Source organism: Trichosurus vulpecula, chromosome 6 (assembly GCF_011100635.1).
Source record: "Trichosurus vulpecula isolate mTriVul1 chromosome 6, mTriVul1.pri, whole genome shotgun sequence".
Lineage (NCBI taxonomy): Eukaryota > Metazoa > Chordata > Mammalia > Diprotodontia > Phalangeridae > Trichosurus > Trichosurus vulpecula.
In genome coordinates, this window is record NC_050578.1 from 235,050,734 (window position 1) to 235,068,842 (window position 18,109).

The following is an 18,109-nucleotide window of genomic DNA, read 5'->3' on the forward strand; positions in this document are numbered from 1 at the left end:
CAGGACTAATATTGCTATTATCTTCGCTTTGCCCTTAAAGAAGACCTTTCTGATTTCCTCTATTTTAAAATCCTGCAGTTTTTGAAAAGAGCTTCAAAACCAGGATTATAAACAGTTTCCAAGTGGACTAACTTCCTTCAAGAAGGACCTCTTCGTACCCGCCCAAATATCATGGCACTGCATACTTCCTCTGCCACCGGATCCTCCCCTTCAAATAAGACTTTCTAATTGTGTCTAGCAACTCTCCTATTAGGAAAGCCGTGGGTTGCATGTTGCTGTATTCCGTTGTATTCTCTTTCTCTCCCTCCCTTTCACTCACATTCTTCTTCCCAGAGGCGCACCAATAGCCATTTCGCGGGGAAGAAAAGAGAGACGGAGAGGGGGAAAACACCTTAGCGATTAAGCCAATATGCGCAACCATCGCCTTTCATAGCTCAAGCCTAGTACACACCAGGAGCCACTGCTGCAGGGATGGAGTCGATAAAACAAAGGATTTTGACCCCTGGCAAAGAGGGGCTGAAGAATTTGGCTGGAAAATCTCTCGGCCAAATCTACAGGTAAGAGAAAACGAATCCCGCGTTCACTGGGGCTTCTTCCTGGAGAAACTGTCAGACAGGTTTCAGTTAACTGAAACCGTTTCGAGGGCTTGTAATCTGATCGGCAACGTTTGTTTGGTTAAACATTGGGGCTCACCCAAGGTTGGCAAAAGAATGTGGCATGGCAGCAATCTGTCTGCTGTGTGTGTGTGTGTGTGTGTGTGTGTGTGTGTGTGTCTTTTACCATCTGTATGGGATGATTAGTGGCAGATACTTCTCCGATTTCCACTCCAGAATTCATCTCCTTTATAAAGGGGAAAGCCTCCACACCCTATCAATGGGCTTTCCCTCTGCTCTAATCGTTTGCTTGGAAAAAACTCGAGTTAGATACCTTCCATGCAAAAAGCATTAAGCCCATTCGATTAGTAATCCCCCAGGAGATGTGCCTTCTGGATTAAAAAAAAAAAACACTAAATATATATATCAATAATTGATAGCTGGCCAATTTCTGGGTTTGAGACAGAAACAATTATGTATTTTTAAATTATTTATTCGTACTCTCACAGACATCAGTCTCTGTTATGGGGATGCTGAAAGGGTTTGTATTATGAAAAGAATAATCCTTTTGAGTGCATTGGATGGATAGAAATGATTTTGAAACCAAACCTCACTATAGTAGCCTGCCCAATGATTCCTGTTACAACAGGTAATTCCAGATGCCTCCTGAGAGGTCGTTTTCATGTTCTTTCTTTAAAAAAAAATAAAGGTTGTCCCTTTTATTGGAGTATTCTTCAGATAAAGGAGATCAACTCCGAAGGAGATTAGACAGAAAACAAGAGAAAGTGGACTTTAGGGTAGCATTTTCATTCCAGATTTAAAAAGGAATACATTTTGAGGAATAAATAGGAAGTTTTAAGAAAAGGAAAGGCGGGTAGCTCAAATACTTCCAGCTCTTCCAGCTCGGGTTGCCTGCACTTCTGGTCAGGACTTGCATCTATCTATGCGGCAACATTCCGCATTCTCCACTGCAATCCTACAATATCACTGAGAACTGCTCATTCAATCACCTTCTATCAGGTACCCAATCGACCCAAGGAGACCTTTTCCTCCAAGAGTGGAGATTAGGTGATTAGATTTGGAAGCTTTCCTTTTTTAAGGGAAAATTTGAATGGGGAGGGGCGATATAAAGCCTATATTTATTTTGAATCCCATTATTTGAATCTTCATTTCCTCTTCTCCTCCAATAATATGGTTTTTTTTAAAAAAAATTCTTATATTGGATTAAAAAACTTAGGGTTAAGGATCATTTAAAATATTAAACTATAAACACTAAGATGCATTTATTTTCAGGATGGCAAGGAATTTATTATGTTTTCATGTATTGTGAAAGGCTTGAAAATCACATTCCAAACGTTACATTCTTTGAACCGATTTGATAATAGCATTCATGTAATCACATATATTTAAACAACCATATACGTGTATATGTGAGCATGGATATATGTATCTATATACATATATACACTGTAAATATATGAAAATGGCCGAACTGATTGATCCTGCTTATTTCAAACCGAAAATACTGTGTTAAAGAAAAGGTTTCCTTTAAATATTTGAAGCCATTACGTCCTAACATTACTGGAAGATACTCCCTTTAAAGAGGGAGGGGGTGTCTTTGTCTAAAAAGAAATCTCATAGATTAAACTCTCTGAAGAAAACGATTGTTACTCAAATGTAGGAAAGCATTTTAGCCCTTTGAGACAAATTCATTGATGAGATTCATTCATAAAGGTTTGGAATTTTAACATATTGATGACAAGGGCATTTCCAAAGTGGTGCAGGGTCTGCATTGAATGAGGAAATGCCTTATGCACGACTGATTTTTTTTAATGTGTATAGAATTGCATTTGAATATCTAGAAAGGGCCGCATCACATTTTTTTTTCCCTGTATGTAATTGAGAAATGTGAATAATTCATTACAAATGTATGTGAGGTAGGTAAGTTTTTTTTTTAAATTTTGTCTATATATTTGGGTGGCCTTTCTCCTTCTCCCTCCCTTCACCCCTCCCCGCCATCTTAAGAAAAGAAAACACATATATAGGAAGAGAGTCAGGGCAAAATCTAGGATTTGAGTTTACATGGCGGGGCTGATTCGAAGGAGAAAAGCTGGGCAGAGCTTGCTGCAGGTGTGACACACGAACCCCTGCATTGTCCTTCCCCCTTACAAATCCAGATTGAGGAAGCACTCGGCCCAGAACACTTTTGCTACTAGGAGCGTGGGCGTGGCTACGTCACCTTACGCTCAGAAAACCCGCATCTCTTTGGGAAAGGTCGAAGCTCCGCAGGGAAGTCAGAGGAACTGTTGCTCTTGCAGGCTAGCTGATATTTGAGCACCTCGGTGGAAGGAAGGCAGGAATTTGGTACTGAGAGTAATAACAGAGAAGGTTCAGGGTGTAAAAGCTGCGGGAGAGGGAGAAAGAACACAAGTGGAGTGGTTCAAAATAGACACCACGGAACTCATTCCCAATTTCTCGGTTTCTCTCCTTAGCTCGAGCAACTCCTGTAGGGAAAACAACAGGGAGATCACTCAGGAATTGGGGGTGGGGTGGGGTTCAGAGGTTTCAGAGCAGGGAACATCCTGTGTATTTGAGCCAAAGGAGCAGCAGGAGTAACTGGAGGCAGGGTGGGGAGAGACGTCCTTTTTTGGGGAGGAAAGGTATTAAAATCGAAAGCCAATGGAATTCAATTCATTTCAATTCAATTAAGCGCTCACTGTGTGCAAGGCAAGGAAACTTTGGAGACACAAAGCTAAAAACAAAGCAATTGTCCTCTTAGAGCGTTTACCTTCTGTTGGGGTTATAAACTGGAAGAAAGGAAAGGAGTTTGATTAAAAATATTAGCTCGTGGGGCGAGTGGATTCCCATATCAAGTCATCCCTACTCCTCCCCTCCCCCTCAGCTGCAAAAATCATTCCCAAGGGTTTCTTAACCTGGAGTGTGGGAACGGTTTTTATTTATTTTTTAAATATTTAGTATTTTGATAACTATTTCAATATAATTGCTTTCCTTTATAACCTTAAGCATTTTATTTTATGCTTTTAAAAACATTCTTCTGAGAAGTGGTCAATAGGCTTCACCAAGGAGGTTCATGACAGAAACAAAAAACAACAATCAAAGACGAGGTTAAGAAGCTTTTTATTTTAGACAGACCACATACCTACTCCCCAGACAGCTTACAAACGAAAGCACCCCTCCCCAATTCCACCCCGGAGAGGGCGCTAAGTGAACACAACCAGGAGAGCATCAGGGCCAAACCCTGCTCCGGGGCGTACAATTGGACGCAGTCCCTAAAGCCTTCTGTCTTCCCCTTTTCCCCGCTCCCCCCATCCCATTCGCTGCCCTCCCCGTTGCACTCCAGGGTGCTCGAGAAGAAGCAGAAGACTGGGGAGACTATTGAGCTGACCGAGGATGGGAAGCCCCTGGAGGTTCAGGAGAAGAAGGCGCCACTCTGTGACTGTACCTGCTTTGGCCTTCCACGCCGCTATATCATAGCTATCATGAGTGGCCTGGGCTTCTGCATTTCCTTCGGCATCCGATGCAACCTGGGGGTCGCCATCGTGGACATGGTGAACAACAGTACCATACACCGAGGGGGGAAGATCATCAAGGAGGTGGGCGACTGTGGGGACATGGATCCCTTCTTCTCCTCTCTACATTTTCTTACACCACCAGGGGCCCAACCCCACCCCCAACTCTATGGTCATAAGATCATCAATTTAGAACTGGAAAAGATCTTAGAGTCCATCTGGTCCAAACTCTCATTTTGTAGATGAGGGAACCGGGCCCAGAGAGTGACTCTCCCCAAGGTTACACAGGTCTTAAGCAACAGAGATGGCATTTGAATCTCTGTCCTGACTCCCAATCCAGTGGGTTTTTTTTCCAGACACTTAAAAAGAGGGCAAAATTGCCCTTTTTTATGCTCACACATGAAAATAGATCGCATATAATATTATGGGATGACAATGAGAATGGACCTGTGATTTTACTGGTAGAGTGAATTCCTCTACCAAAACAGATGGATACCTTCTCTGTGATTTATAATCTTAGAAATTTGCTTGGCACTAAGTGACTTACTCAGGTTCACTCAGCTAGTATAGATGTTGGAGTTGGGACTCAAACATCCTGCTGCTCAAAATATTACATAATAAACAATAACAATAATTCCAGTATATTTTTTTCTTAGTTCTCACCATTGTACCTTAGGGGCCTCTTTTCCAAGACCGTTGGACAGTCACTCCTATCCCAGCCCTACTACCAATCCTTAGCAGGAGAACAAAACTCTAGAACTTAAAAAGAGAGGACTCCAGGGGAGCTGTAGATTTTCCACTGCTTCTAGGTCTCATGGAGGGAAGCTGAGGCAAATTAGGATTAAGCAGAAGTACTAGATGAGCCAGTTCACAGATCAATCCACAAGTATTTACTGAGCTCCCTCTAGGTGCCAGGTCTTTTCAGAACCCAAAGACAAAAATGATACTTTGTCCTCAAGAAGTTTACAATCCAAGGGTGTGTGTATGTGTGTGTGTACACACACATGTATATGTATGTACATATACACACATATGTATATGTATTTATATACATGTGTGTATGTATATATACACACATATAAGTATAAACAAAATATATGAAACAAGTAACCTTGGAGACAGCATGTGACTAGAGGAATTTATACTTGATGTTTCCTTTCAAGAAAACACATCAGCTCTCCCGAGTACAGCCTTTTCACCCCCATCTCTCACCCCTAGAAACCTTAGATGCACTAGTCTGGGACTGAGAGTTTCCAGGGCATATTATTTTGCTTATTTTGGTTCGGTTTGGCTTTCCCCAATGAAATGCAGGCTCCTCCGGCTCTTTGTGCGAAAGCTTGGCTCTCAACTTTGACCTTCATACACCAGCTTCATTTATATTCATTTTTTCTAACTAGTATCCAGCTTCCTTCGGAATAAAAACTGCTTCCCCTTTGGGATCCTCATGTCTCCGCGTTTTCCCTGTGCCCTGCCCTCCCCCAACTGATCTGAGTGTCAGCTGCCTCATCACCTCTGTTAGCTTTACCCGCAGTTCCTGATCTTCGGATCCTCTTTCCTATTTTATATCACCCCTCCCCCCCCAGTTCAATTTCCCCCTAATTCAGCGAATATTTATTATGGAGCTAGAAATGTAAAGTTAAGAATCATTCCCCTGTTTCTCTGTAATAGGTTTTCTCCCTTTCAGACGCGGTCTCTCCCCCTGTACAATGTACCGATTATAGGGAATCTAGCACTTCACTGTAACCCCATTCCCGGAAACCTGCGCTTAGGTCTTCTAGCTTGCAGACAGCCAGACCTTCAGAGCAGAAACAAAAAGATGTAGTAGTTTTAGGCTCCCTGGAGGCAGCGACACACTTTCCAAGAGCTAATCCCGGGTCATACTGCACTATCGACCCCTGTATCTGCATTCGCAACTCAAGGTGTAAAATGAAATTAGCAGTCTTTCTGTGGCTCAAGTAAGCACACTAACTTTCCCTCGATTTCTTCTCTTTTCTCCTGCTTCCTCTGGCCTTGATAGAAAGCCAAATTTAACTGGGACCCGGAAACCGTGGGGATGATCCATGGGTCCTTCTTCTGGGGTTACATCATCACCCAGATCCCCGGAGGCTACATCGCGTCCCGCCTGGCCGCCAACAGGTAACTGCCTAGGCCTGGGAGCCAGCATGGGGTGTCTCTGAGGGTAGGGGTGAATGTATGGAAACCGGAGATCTTGGAGAAGTGAGGAAAGATCAGAGGGGGAGGGTCAGCAGGGATAAAGGACCCCAGTGAATTATCCTCTACCGTGTTTGCCCTAGCATTCTAGCTGCGCTCTACGGGGTCTGGGTTGAGCTCGGGTCTCAGACCTCAGAATCAGGTTGTAGGGTAGAAAGACTGTTCGACGAAGAAGCCCCGGCCCAGTCAGGGATAGCTGGGGGAACGAGGATTGGGGCGAGACCCGACGGCTTTGGGTTTCATCCCATTGCGTGAAAAGGGACTTGTTGCTGTCTGTAACTAAAACAGATTTCCCCAAACCCACCACAGCTAGAAGCCCTGGGCAACTGGCTAAGGCCGGATTGAACTTGGGCCCATGCGTGAATGTGGTGGAGTATTATTACTGTTGTTGTTGTCATTAAAATCTTGGGCAGCCTCGCCTTTTCCCTCTTTCTTACTGGTAAAAATCAAAAGCCAGGTTTGGGCCGCGGGGGTGGTTCGGGTGCTTTGACCAGACGGCCGGCCGAGCTCTCCTAGGCCTGGCAGGCCCGCCACCCGTAGCCCGCAAAGCAGATGGTGCTCGGGGTCTTAAGGCTTTGTTTCTATGGTGTCTGGCGAGCTTTCAAGCAGCCGGGGTGTGATTCCACCTGTTAATTAGCTCCGCGGAGAACTGCGGGAAGACACAAGGCATTCAGCTCAGTCCCAAGGGCTGAGAGGGCCAGTCGAGGTCCTAGCGCCTCCTCATGGTCGGCTCGACCCCGCCCCCCTCCGCACCTAAACCGCTTAGTCTCTGGGGCTGTCCCTGAGTCTGGGAACTCAGGGACTGAGAAAAGCTGCAGGGCCAGGGAACAGCTGGTGGGCCGCGGACCGCTGGGTACCTCGGGTTTGGTTTTGGGGGAGGGAGGGCGTTCGCATTTTAACTGGTCTAAATTCATTCATTAAGACAGCATTGTTGGGAATGAAGGGGAGAAAGGACCCATTTTTGGTTGCTTCTGTTTTTAAAGCATGTAGGTTGTGACTGTCTTTGGAATCCGGATTCTAACGCCCCCTTCCAAGGTTAGCTTCCTCTCATCCCCACAAAAAAAATCGCGCTTTAAAGATTAACAAAAATAACCGGAAAGATTACTCATCTATATAGCGATTTGAAGCTTACAACGCTTTCCTCATTAATTACTCTTTGCCTTTATTTAGTACCAGGACACAATTCACCCCTTTTCAGTCTCCCCAAACCCCTATCCCTTGGTGTTTCTCATTCACAGTTCGGTTCACCTAAGATTCTAAAACAATGATCAAGTCTTCCAGACTCTGACAGCTCAGTTTTCTCCTGGGCCCTGGGCGGGACTCCTGGAAATTTACTTGTGGCTTAGCGGGCAGAGGGCACTGATTTCAGGGGAGCCTTTCAGAGCAGCAAGAGGATGGAATAGATGAATAGATTCATAAAGTTGACTGAATAATATCTATACCCAAATTTTAACCCCTCCCCCACACGCTCACAGAGATGAGACAGAGAAACGGAGACAGAGACCAACATTCCCATGAACATGTAGTTCATGTATGAAAGCGCCCTTAGGTAGAAATCATTAAGGGAAAAACTAATTTCAATGTACTTAATTATAAATTATAGAGCTTTCTTGATTTCAGTCCAGCTTATAGCATCAAGGCTGTTTTTTTTTTCCTGAAAAGGACAGCCTTGTTTTTTTTTCCATTTCTTGAAAAAAATACTTAAAATCTGCATTTAAGTGCATTTTCCATTCCTGGAACTACTTCTAGGTGCATGAGCAACTGAGGAGGAGATCTGATGTCAAAATACAAGAACTGGACCTTTAAGACTCAATTGAAAGTCAGAACCTTAGGCTTGCCAAATGTTAAAGGGCTAAGGTTTTCCTGCCAGGCAGAAACACCTGGGATTTGCCAAGTTCTCTCTCTTTTAAAGATGGGAGGCCAAATGGAGAGATGTCTCATGTAAAATGCAAGCTTGTAACTTTCATTACAAATCACAACTAAAATAATATCAACTGACTTTATAGTGTTTCAGAGTTTAGAAAGTATTTTAATGCATTATCTCATTTGATCATCAAAACCACCCCATGAAGGAAGATGCTGAAATTATCCCCAATTTTACAGGTGAAGAACCTATGATCCAATAAGGAACTTGCCCCAAATCATCCACTGCTGAAAAGTGTCTGAGGTGTGACGATCCAGGTGTTTCTAAGTTCCAAGTCCAGCACTCTATTCGCTATGCTTCTAGTAGGCAGTATGTTTGATATTGATCCAATCTCTAAGATCTTTAGCCTAATTTCCTTAAAAAAGAGGGGGTGACAAAGTTATGATTTACATCAATATTTATCTGATATTTTTAACCTCACATTAACTACCTCTGGTTGTTCGGAAAGCACACATTTAATTATTTAAAAGCACACATTACAAGAGAAATCCCTTATATAAGAAATAGAGGGAAAGAATTGCATTCCTTATCTGGAAAGCTATTCTGAAGTTGTGAGATTCAGTTCAACTAGTTTTCTATCAACAAATATTGTATACCCATCCAAAATTGCTTCTTCCTGGAAATTATCTAAAAATGGCATAAGATTTCCCTTGGCTAGGATACTAGGGACAGAATCCCTCCGCTAGGAGCAAAATAGTCTCCCTTTGGAGGTTGTTTTCCATTGTATCTTCATGCATATAATCCTGAAGTGGAGGAACTGAGGTGTTTGGAGAGAAAGCATCAAGGGAAAGGTGTTCAGTGACTATGCCTTCTCGTAGAAATGTTCTTAATGAAAAAAAAAATAGATCTTTCTTTCTATTGGCTGGGACCAAAGCAGTCCGATACCTGGTTACAATTAAGGTTGCTGGCTCATTGGCTAGGTAGGTCAGAATCCACACCTGGTTTCTTATTTGTGAAGATGAAAGGCTGGGAGAGCTGGGGAAAGAGTGAGCTCAGTCCCCAGAGAGGGAGGATTCTTACATCACTTTCTTCTCTGTTATTCTTAAAGTGATATTACATGCTTCCACTGGCAGAATTGGTCATCATGATGGTGTTGTATTTTATTCTATAGGGGGAAAAATTACTTGTTTTGATAAAGGATGTTGGAATATTATTGTTTAAATAAGTGGGGGAGAGGGGAGCCCAGCATATTTTGTATTGCTAAACAAATAAAACTGTATTTTGATATAGTTATACAATTGGGGTTAATCTGATTCATTTGCTTTTCAACCAATGAAGAGATGCAACATTTTTTTTCCATTGAGGCATTTTAAAGTACAAAATCCCCAAGCAGACATTCTGAAGAATTGTAAGGACATCTGTATATCAGAACTAGAGTCATATTAGATCTACAGGAGAGTTTAGATGTTAGCCTGCCCCAAACCCACATTTTACAGTATTGATTCAATGCAGCAAATATTTATTAATCACCTATAATGTGGCAGGCTCCAGCACTGGAAATGCAAAGACAAAACCACAGCAGTCCCTGGCTTCAAGGGTCTTACATTAATTTTCCTTTTCTGTCATGTTGACCAATCTGATAGGTGTGAGGTGATACCTCAGAGATGTTTTTGTGTTTCTCTAATCAATTGTGATTGAGAGCATTTTTTCATCTGACTATTGATAGAGAAGTCATCTAGTTCAATCCCTTCCTTTTACAAATGAGGCAAGTCCTAGAAAGAAGTGATTTGTTTAAAGCCACACAGTTAGACAACACTGAAATTGATACTAGAATCTGGGTCTTCTGACTCATATTCTAGTGCCTTCCTCGCTGCAAATGCTGTCTTACTAAATTTATAGCAGTTACTGCATGGGCCAAGTACAAGCAAAGGAACTTGTTCTAGTGAGGTAATCAGATTTTGCATTTTTCAGAAGGGTAAGCAACAAATACAGAAAAAGTGCATATGCAAAAGGGAGTTCTGTAAAGCAAGTGATCCAAATGGAATTTTAGTGTATTCTGTTATGCAGCTTTTCCCATCTTTGCAAAGACAGTCATATAGTTCATTAAATGCAATAGACCAAGACAAAGTATAATGTAAAACTAAAAATAAATAAATAAAACCAATCCAAACACTTGTGGGGTTGTAAGATGAAATCTAATATCTCTATTTATCTATCCATCTCAATCTATCCATACATTTATCATCCATCTATCCATCTATCTATCTATCTTTTCTATCTCTCCTATCATCTATCTCTATCTACCTGTCTAGTAGTTGCCAGTAGTCATCATGAATGATCTGCCTCAGTTTTCCTAATATGTAAAATGGGGTGACAAGAGCACTTATCTCTGTGGGTTATAGTGAGGATAAAATGAAATAATATTTTTAAAGCACTTTGCAAAGCTAGCATGCTGTATAAATGTTAGCTACTATTATTCAATCTGCCAGCTCTCTTTTTGTTTTTAATTTGATTTCAACATTTACAAAAGTAAATGGGAAATTTCCATTGTGAAAAAATTGCATCTTTTCAAGTGTCAGGTTTCTACTTTATTAAATTATCTTTTCAGTGACATTATTCACTGTTGAAGTTAATGGCCATTGAAAATGCTCTACATCTCATTTGAAGGCTTTTAAAGAGCAGCCTTCAAATGGCTTCATTTCAGCACCACTCACTCAAGCAGCTAAAGTTCATGGACAGTTAACAGTCCTGTGTTATTCCTTTAAAATACATGTATGTCATCTTTAAACTCTCAGCATACAGACATAAAATATTAACCCAACTGAAAAAATGTATTCAAGATTAGACTTGAATTTTCCTGTTAAAGTCTAAAATTATTTTCCCATTACTTAAACAAGATTTAGTCTCATAGAGGGGGCAGTGTGGAATAGTGGAAAGAGAAATGTCCTTGGAAGCAAGGGGACCTGAGTTCAAATTTGGCCTTCAGCATCTACCGCATATGTGACAGCCTATGTCACTCTAAGCAAGTCTCTTAGCCATTCAGTGCACTAGGCCAGAAGTCAAACACATGGCTTGCCTCCACAGCACTCCTCAGTATGGTACCAGATGAAAATATAATTGAGAACTATTTAACAAAATAAATAAAAATGCAATAAAACATAATTGATATTAGCATGTGGTTTTCTAAGTCAATGTATACCTTCAGTGATCCTTATGTATGAGTTAGTGGCTCCCGTTTCTATTTGAGTTTGATGCTACTATTAGAGGCAACTCTCTTAGATTCTAAGCTTTAGAGAAGTTATTGACCTAATTGGAGATAGAGCATGATAGAACAATGAAATCGCAGGTATGGTCCTTACCCCTTCAGTTTACAAGGCCAACATTTGTAGTCTGGGGTACATCTTATTTCCTAATTCAGCTTTTACTTTGACTAAAGAACCCCCACCCACAATTACCAAAGGATCATGGAATTGCATCTGGAAGGAATGTCAGAGGGCATTTAGCCCAATCCCTTTACTTTACCTATGGGGAAACTGAGGCCCAGAGAAATGAAATGGTGGCTAACCCAGGGTCACATAGTAAGTAGCAGTTCTGGGATTCAAACCCTATTCTTCTGACTCCAAACCTGGCACTCTTTCTGTTGTATCATGCTACCTGAAGCAAAAGTTGAAGTGGTGATGCCTGGGGCTGGATTCCCAACTATCTGTGATGATTTTTGCCTCTTGAATACCCTTTAAACATCTTGCCAGTTCATCTCAAGCTTACCTCCCTTATAGCACTTCACTTAGTATTATTGGGCTTGTATCTCAACACAACTCTGTGAGGTGTAGGTACTGAACAGCATTTACAGATATCACTGCTGACTTTTGACAGATTAGGGAACTGAGGCTGAAGAAGGGTGCCCCATGGTCACTTAGGGAGCATCAGAGGAGAGATTCAAACCTAGGCTTTCCTGACTTCAAGCACTCTATCTATGACCACATACTTTCCCCGAGCTGCATGAGTGACTATCATCTAGAGTGTCTCAAATCCAGGGGAAAAATCCAAGAATTAGAGAGAGAAGCTTTTAATGGCCCCAAAGGGACCAACAGGATTTGTGTTAGGAGCGATTGGGACATTTAGTCATTTTGAAACTACAGTGGATCCTAAACTCTTTTGGCCTCTTTGTCCACTAGCAAAATCATGACAGATATTTCTTTTCTTTATTCTTAAAAAAAGCCAAACCAGTAGGGACATAGACCAAGAGTTTGTCATGGATTCTGCAGCCCTTGCGCCTCTTTGTAGCTTCCCCTGAGATTACTGAGTCTTGAGAATGGTGTGAACATTGTTGACCCTTTGTTGGAAAAAGAAAGATGTGAGGATTTTCAGTAGATTTTTACAAACATTTTATCAAATCCTGATTTAAAACTGACATTTCTCTATTACTAGATTCGTGTAGAGAGCCATTTGTTCCCTACAATAAACATGCAAGTCCATAAATTTAAAAGTCAATTACCAATGTGTTTGCATTTTTAAAATAAAAAAATAAAAATTCCAACAGTTTTAGTAAATGTAGCCTTCCAGGGGTGGTTATTGTTATAAAATCCATTCATGAAGAACAGTGTAGGGTTTTTGAAAGAGATGTAGGCAGGCATTTTATCCATACAACCTCATAGTTCAAGGCCAAAATAAAGAGGATTTATAGTGGTGGTAGTGGTGGTTGTGTATATATGGATAATCGTCTGCTTTATTTGGTGTACAAAGGAGTGAAAAGGAAAAAAATAAGCTAGATTTTTTAATAAAAATAATATGGTATTTAGGATTCTCATTAAACAGACTTATTCTCTATTGAAATTTAGAAATTTAGAAATTCTCTATTTAAATTTAGCAATAACATCCCCTACAATACAATGTTTCTTACCCCCGTGTCTGGCAAACAATTCTGAAATCCCTTTGTGTACGAAGAGAACTCAGGCAGCTAACAAAAAAACCAAAGGGGTAAGGGTTGGCATTCTCTTCTGGACTAATGGATTTTACCCACATATGGGGTCAGAGGTGACTCTGTCTCCCTGTTTACCTGCCTAATCTATCTGCCCATGATCTATAGATAGAGTCACTTCTGACCCCAGAAAAATCAAATTTATGAGATTCCAGTCTGGCTCCCCTTCCTTCCAAGAAGAGAAAGACCCTGTTGGACCCCTACCCCCATGCTTTGCCTCTCTTGAGCTAGATGATGAACTAAGCCTAGCTCACTTGCCCACAGAGGTGGAGAGGGCTCCCTGGGGCTGACACATGCCTCTATCCTTTTTTCTCTCCCTCCCCCCTCGTTAGACCTGCATGCATTCAGCATTATGGTTTAGAAATCTCCCTGGCAGCCCCCCTGGGGTAGGGAGAAGTCTGGGGGGAGGGGTGTGTCAGGTGGGCAGCTGGTGGAGTGATTCTCCCGATGCCATATGTCGCTGTTGAGGCCATCTATTTTCTCTGTCATGAGTGATGAAGTCATTTTTACAACTTAATGATGTACCAAGGGACCCAGAGCGCTGTGTTTGTGCATGTGTATTTCTTTTTTTAATATAAGACTCGGGCATCAGATGTGGCAAAATGAGGAACAGAGAGGCCCCTGTTTGATTAGATTAAGCAGCAGGGAATCAGCCTGCTCCAATTCACCCTCTGGGAGAGGCTTAGTTTTCTACTCAGGGTCAGATACATCAGCTCCACATTAAGCTACAATGGAAATAGATTGATATCATCTTTTAAAATGGCATACCACCCATGTTCCTGTCACTTTTCAGAATAAGTCTCCATGGGGGCAGTGATTCATATAGGGGGCATGAAGGTGTTGGGACTGTGGGCCAATCAATTGTGTGAATAGGAATATCATGAGTAATTCACCATGGACCACACTGAATAAGAATGTTCTTAAACTGTACAAAGCTCAGTCATAGACGACTTGCCTTTGATTCCCTTCCAATGATGGTTGATCAATCTTTAACCCCAGGGTGCCTTTCCTGGTGTTAACTACTAATTCAGGAATATAGGACCTCTCCTTACCAAGGCTAGTGAACCAGGATTTAAACTCAGTGAGATATAGGGGACATGATCTAACCTCAAGTCACAGAGATTTTGTTAATCCATAGGCAAAACTAAAAGCCTGTAGTGTTTTACACAGCATTTCCCATCTTCTCATCTAATGTACCAAAGAAAACTAAGAATTTGACTATCTATCTGTTTTTAAAACTTGAACATTCTTAATGGCATCAAACTTCAATGTGTCACTTGCCACACAGGAAATGGTTAAGAGAACAAAAATTCCAAATAGATTTCTAATCTTTTCACATTATGGAGGGTTTCTCTAATAAATTAATACATCTAACTCTTACTTTACTGGGCTAATAGATAGGAACATTCAGGGAAAACCTCAGCATTTACCAATTTTTATGCCTGGCGAAATGAATGGGGAAAAATACCTAGATTTTTTCTGGTCCAAAATCCTGGCTCTCTCACTTATCTGTGGCTTTGGGAAAGCCACTTCAACTCATGGTCCTCAGTTTCTTTCTCTGTAAAATAATGAAGTTGTATTAGATAGTGTCTGAAGTCTCTTCTAGCTCTAAATCTAGGAGTTCATTTGTGAAAGGAAATTTTAAGTCAGTATTTTTACACAGAAGTTACATTCCTTGGCTTCTGTGTTCCCTTGGTTCAATTGTTCAAATCTGACCAAGGACTCACTGTCATACTACAGGGACATTTTAAATACATTAAATTCTGTTTTCAGTTGTGAGAAGCAGATATTTAAACCAAAGCCATTTGGCTTTGATTCACCTTAGGTAGCATTTTGGTGTTTCAATTCAGTAATTTCAAAGAAATATGTGTGTGTTTATGTACGTATATATGTAGTGTATGTCTTAAAAGGAAGACAAATGAAGAAGCCATCTATTTTTAATTCTAGAGAGTAGATGATGAAACACACACCTCCCTCCTTTCAAGAGAAGTAGGGTGCAAAGGGTCCAGAATGTTTCATACATTGTCAGAAGGGTTATTGCTTTTGCTTTACTGGTTTTTTTCTTTATATGGGAGAGCTCAATGGCCAGCATGCGAGTATGTATGTGTTGGGGGAGGGGAGTGAAGATCAAAAGAAATAGCTTATTAAGACAAAAATTAATATTTGGTGCCCATTTGCAATAGGTGGGTTGTTTTTTTTCTTTATTTGCCTGTTTTATAAAAAGTGTGGTTGAGTTCTTGCTCAAGAAAAAGAAATAGTCTGGGTTCAGCCTAGTGTTCAGAAATGAGTTTTGTTCACGACAGTTTAAGATTAATTTTTCATTTGACTGAATGCCTCTTATTGGAAGTGTGCTGTTGAAATGTTTTTGAGAACCTCGATCCACTAATTTTCAAATGATTTATATCATTTAAGACTTTGTGTGATGATCACTTGCATTCCTAGACAATGCTTCTCAGTATGAAGTCAGATTTTTCCTTGAAGTATGACAATCCTATTCATTATATATTCTCATTGGAAAGAAATAGAATCAAGACATAGCAGAGTCCATTTTATTGTTATCATGCGTATTATTCTCATTGATAATGATAATGAAAATAATATGATCAGCATTAGGTGGGACTGGACGAGGTAAAATTCTTCCCTGTTGTCCTGCTTGCCAGAGGAGTTGTATGAAAGTTGCTTTCAGTGAAGCTGTAGTGGATGTGCTTACCTCCTAATGTCTTAATTCAGCTATAAAAAGTAGCCTTTTTTCTACCCATGCAATAGCCAGTAGAATGATAAATCTAAAAGAATAATAGGATAATGGGAACTTGTCCTAGGATCATTTTTATCTGAACTCAATCAAAAAAGATAAGAGGCGGGATGAAAAAAAATGATTGTTCTTCATTGTCTTTAAAAGTGGGACAAATGAGAAATTTCTATATTATAAAAGACCTCAAAATATTCTTGAGAACTCAACTAAAAAGATGTACTGGAATTTGAACATTATTACAAACAGAAATGCTAGCCCACAATTATTGAAGACATAGCATTGATCCATAAAAGGTAAGAATGATAAGTTTAATGGATGTCACCATGTCAAATACTCATTGTCTTCAAGCTAAATAGGATAAAAAAACTTTCAAAATATGAAAATGTAGCAGAGGAGAACAAAACAAGCTGAGGTCCATATCATCTCTGTTGTCCCATGTGCTACTGGAGTTGTTATGAAGATTCTCTCAGTGAAACCTGCAGAAGGATCCTAGTGTATTTGTTCAATTACAAAAGTCATTCATTTTATCCACCTAAGCAATAGTCCATATAATATGAAACGTAAAAGAATAATGGTAGAATAATGACTTGCTATTGGGCCTCTTCAACTGAATTTTACTGAGCAAGGTTACAAACAACAAGGTAATTAAGGGCTTTAAGATTTACAACATTTTTTACTTATATTATCCTATTTGAGTCTCATAGCAATCCTCTAAGGTAAGATACTGGAGGTATAATATGTTATTCCCATTTTTAGGACAATAGGGAGAAAAGTAAAAGGCTTTTAAAATTTTAGAAGTCCCTAATAATTGCTTTAAAACTGGAGAGAGGTGATTTCTACATTGCAAGAAGACATTGAAAACATTCTCTGGTATACTACATAAGCATACTACAAAGCAAATTTAATGGCTGGCATTTGGAGAAATAATGAACAGATGTCTAATAGCATCTCAATGGATTACTAAAATAAATAAAAATAAATGTAAAAAAGCCCTAAAATAGTATGTAATTGTTTACTTCCAGATCACCTGAAACCTATTGAAACATCATTACTAGTGTTATACTGAAAAGCAAAAGACAATCCACTCCTTGCTCCCTTCCCTGAATCCCCGCAAACCAGGCTAAGATGAAGGATTCTAGACAGTAGCTTGCAGAGAAGGAAAATGCATAGTCACATGAATAATCTGACCCTAACCAAAGAACAGAAAGGGCAGTACAATTTGCTCTGAGGTAGTCTACACATGAAGTATCAAATTTAAATAGAAATGGGGGTCACTAATCTATACACATGAGGATTCCAGCCAGGCACAAATTGACTTAGTTTAAGAATGTGATATTATCTATGTTTTATTATATTTTTATTTATCTTGTTAAATATTTCCTACTTACATTTTAAGCTGGTTTGGGCCATAGCTGGAAATGTTGGGGGCCTCATGCAGTTAGATACCTCTGGTTTATACTTCCAAAAGTTGGTGGAGAAGTGAGATAAATCTAACAATACAGACTACCAGTTTGGGACAATCAAAGCTAAACTTCTTCACTCCTTTCCTAGCAGTAGGTCTCTCCCCTACTTCCCACCCCCAAATATGGAAGGCAGGGAAGAACCTAGGTAATTCATATAAGCATTGCTGCATTTAATCGATAAAAGTCTTGTCCCAATTTTTTTAGTTCTCTAATATTTCCCACATTTGCAAAATATTTGGGTAATAAATATTAGCCAGTGATGATCATAATGGTAGAAATATAGAAATAGCAATCAAAAATAATACTAATAATCCTCTATAGGGACAGGAAGTGGATCTTTGATTGCAGAAGTATAGACAACTCCCAATGAGCAAACTCTCTCTGTACAGGCAGGTTGGTACCTTCTCTTCCTCTTACAGCCTTAAAGAATTGCCTAGAGCAGAGGTATAAAACACAAAATTGTTTCATTACATACTGACTTAGAAAACCTCAATTTAATATCTCTATGTTGTACTATATTTTTATTTGTTTTGTTTGACATTTCCCAATTATATACACTAAGGAGAATTATTTGACACCTTATAGCCCAGAGAACTGAGGTTGTGAATTGTCATGATAATAGCTGACTTTTATATATCACTTTCCCTGATTTGTACATATTTAATGTGTTGTCTCTCGCTTGAGACTATAAGCTCCTTGAGGGAAGAGATGCTTTTTG

General features: G+C 40.1%; 1 protein-coding gene across 1 annotated transcript in view; it reads left to right on the forward strand.

The window, feature by feature from the left end:
- Positions 1–418: 418 nt before the first annotated feature.
- The window catches only part of SLC17A6 (solute carrier family 17 member 6), a 59,482-nt gene continuing 41,791 nt past the window's right edge, over positions 419–18,109 (forward strand). Inside the window, exons 1-3 of the mRNA XM_036765558.1 lie at positions 419–557; positions 3,955–4,207; positions 6,141–6,259. Coding sequence (XP_036621453.1) covers positions 472–557; positions 3,955–4,207; positions 6,141–6,259 — 458 coding nt within the window. The 5' untranslated portion in view covers positions 419–471. The remainder of the gene's footprint in view (positions 558–3,954; positions 4,208–6,140; positions 6,260–18,109) is intronic.